Source organism: Trichechus manatus, unplaced genomic scaffold, assembly GCF_000243295.1.
Source record: "Trichechus manatus latirostris isolate Lorelei unplaced genomic scaffold, TriManLat1.0 scaffold00089, whole genome shotgun sequence".
Classification (NCBI taxonomy): Eukaryota; Metazoa; Chordata; class Mammalia; order Sirenia; family Trichechidae; genus Trichechus; species Trichechus manatus.
The window spans coordinates 734,617-736,029 of NW_004444025.1; the positions used below are offsets into that span (position 1 = coordinate 734,617).

Here is a 1,413-nt window from a genome sequence, read left to right on the forward strand (position 1 = left end):
CATAAAGTGACTGCCCCCTAAGATTCCCATCTAATCTTTTGAATTGCTGTTCGTCAGTTTGATCCGATATAGACAGATCTTAAAAGAGGATAATGTTCAAGGCAGACACTCTTCGCTAGTTAAGCTAAACTATTGTTTGGATTTAAGATTTCAGGGATTTTTTTGGTTTAAGCTTTAAAGATCACCTCACTGCAATAATTTCAGGGGTATGTCCAGCCTCCACAGCTCCAAAAAATCCAGATTCCATGATAATTTGAAATTATGTTCTGCATTTCCCCCTTTTGACCAGGATTCTTCTATAGAATCTTTGACCAAAATGTTCAGTAATGGTAGCCGGGCACCATCCAGTTCTTCTGGTCTCATGGCAAAGGAGGCAGTTGTTCGTGGAGGCAATTATCCACACATTCCATTTCCTCCTCCTATTCCTGACTCTCCTTCTTCCTCTGTTGCTCCTATTTTTTTAATGTGTCATTGATGAAGTTTTTGAGTGCTGTGTTCCTATCTCCGTGTTTCCCATAATTTCCAACACTTTTATTGAGTAGTTTTGCATAGGTGGTGATTGTTAGGAACATATATGTCACCATATAGCAGAACTGACTGTACTTTTAAGGATCACAGATTAAAAAATGTGTGATTCCATAGGAGGCTGGGGTGAGGATAGGGTTTTCTAATGGACATCATGGGATGAGGCATAAGAACCCAAGAAATCAGGCCACACTGTTAGTAAATGTATTCAGTCTTATGTTGCTTTTTCAGTATTGTTTCCCTTTTGAACCACTTAGCATTTAGTAGCCATGTTTACCTTCTCCAGCCTTCCATCTGCTATTGTATAGAAGGTGTGGTATCTGTGATCCAGCTACAGCGACATCTCCCTGAGTAAGTGTACTGGGGGCAATGGCTCTCAGTGTGAGCACACACAAATGAAGGCTGATCTCCAGGAAGAAAAGCCAGGGCTTTGATGTCTACACTCATCCCACCACAGACTCTCCTTCCATTGCCATTTTTGGATGATTAAGGCTTGATTTTATCTAGACAGATGATGGGTCCAATTACAAGTTTGACTGAACTTCATCCCAATAATGCCTTCCAGTGCTAAGATGTTTTTTTTTTTTAAAAAAAAGTATCTTAAACTTACCATCTGCTGGTTTCTTACTTGCGTTACAACATGCTTGTCTCTCCAGTCAAATCTTACTGGCAAGGATATGTTGGAGATTGACATTTGTATGTCTGCAGGGTATCTGGGAAATCTGGAAGGTTTGCTTCTCAAATAAATTGCTGAACAGAAATATGAAATGAAAATATAACCAATATTACATCATACAGAGAGACCCTGGGATTGTTTTTCTAGGAACTTTTCAAAAGAAACTCGTCATTCTAGATTTTTCTTTGTGTTTTACCATTTTAGGTAATACA

The 1,413-nt window shown here is 39.0% G+C and overlaps 1 protein-coding gene across 1 annotated transcript in view; it reads right to left on the minus strand.

Moving 5' to 3' along the window:
* The window catches only part of CTSO (cathepsin O), a 23,168-nt gene extending 21,784 nt beyond the window's left edge, over positions 1 to 1,384 (minus strand). Inside the window, exon 1 of the mRNA XM_023736601.1 lies at positions 1,136 to 1,384. Within this exon, the coding sequence (XP_023592369.1) occupies positions 1,136 to 1,219 (84 nt within the window). The 5' untranslated portion in view covers positions 1,220 to 1,384. The remainder of the gene's footprint in view (positions 1 to 1,135) is intronic.
* Between the last annotated feature and the right edge of the window lie 29 nt (positions 1,385 to 1,413).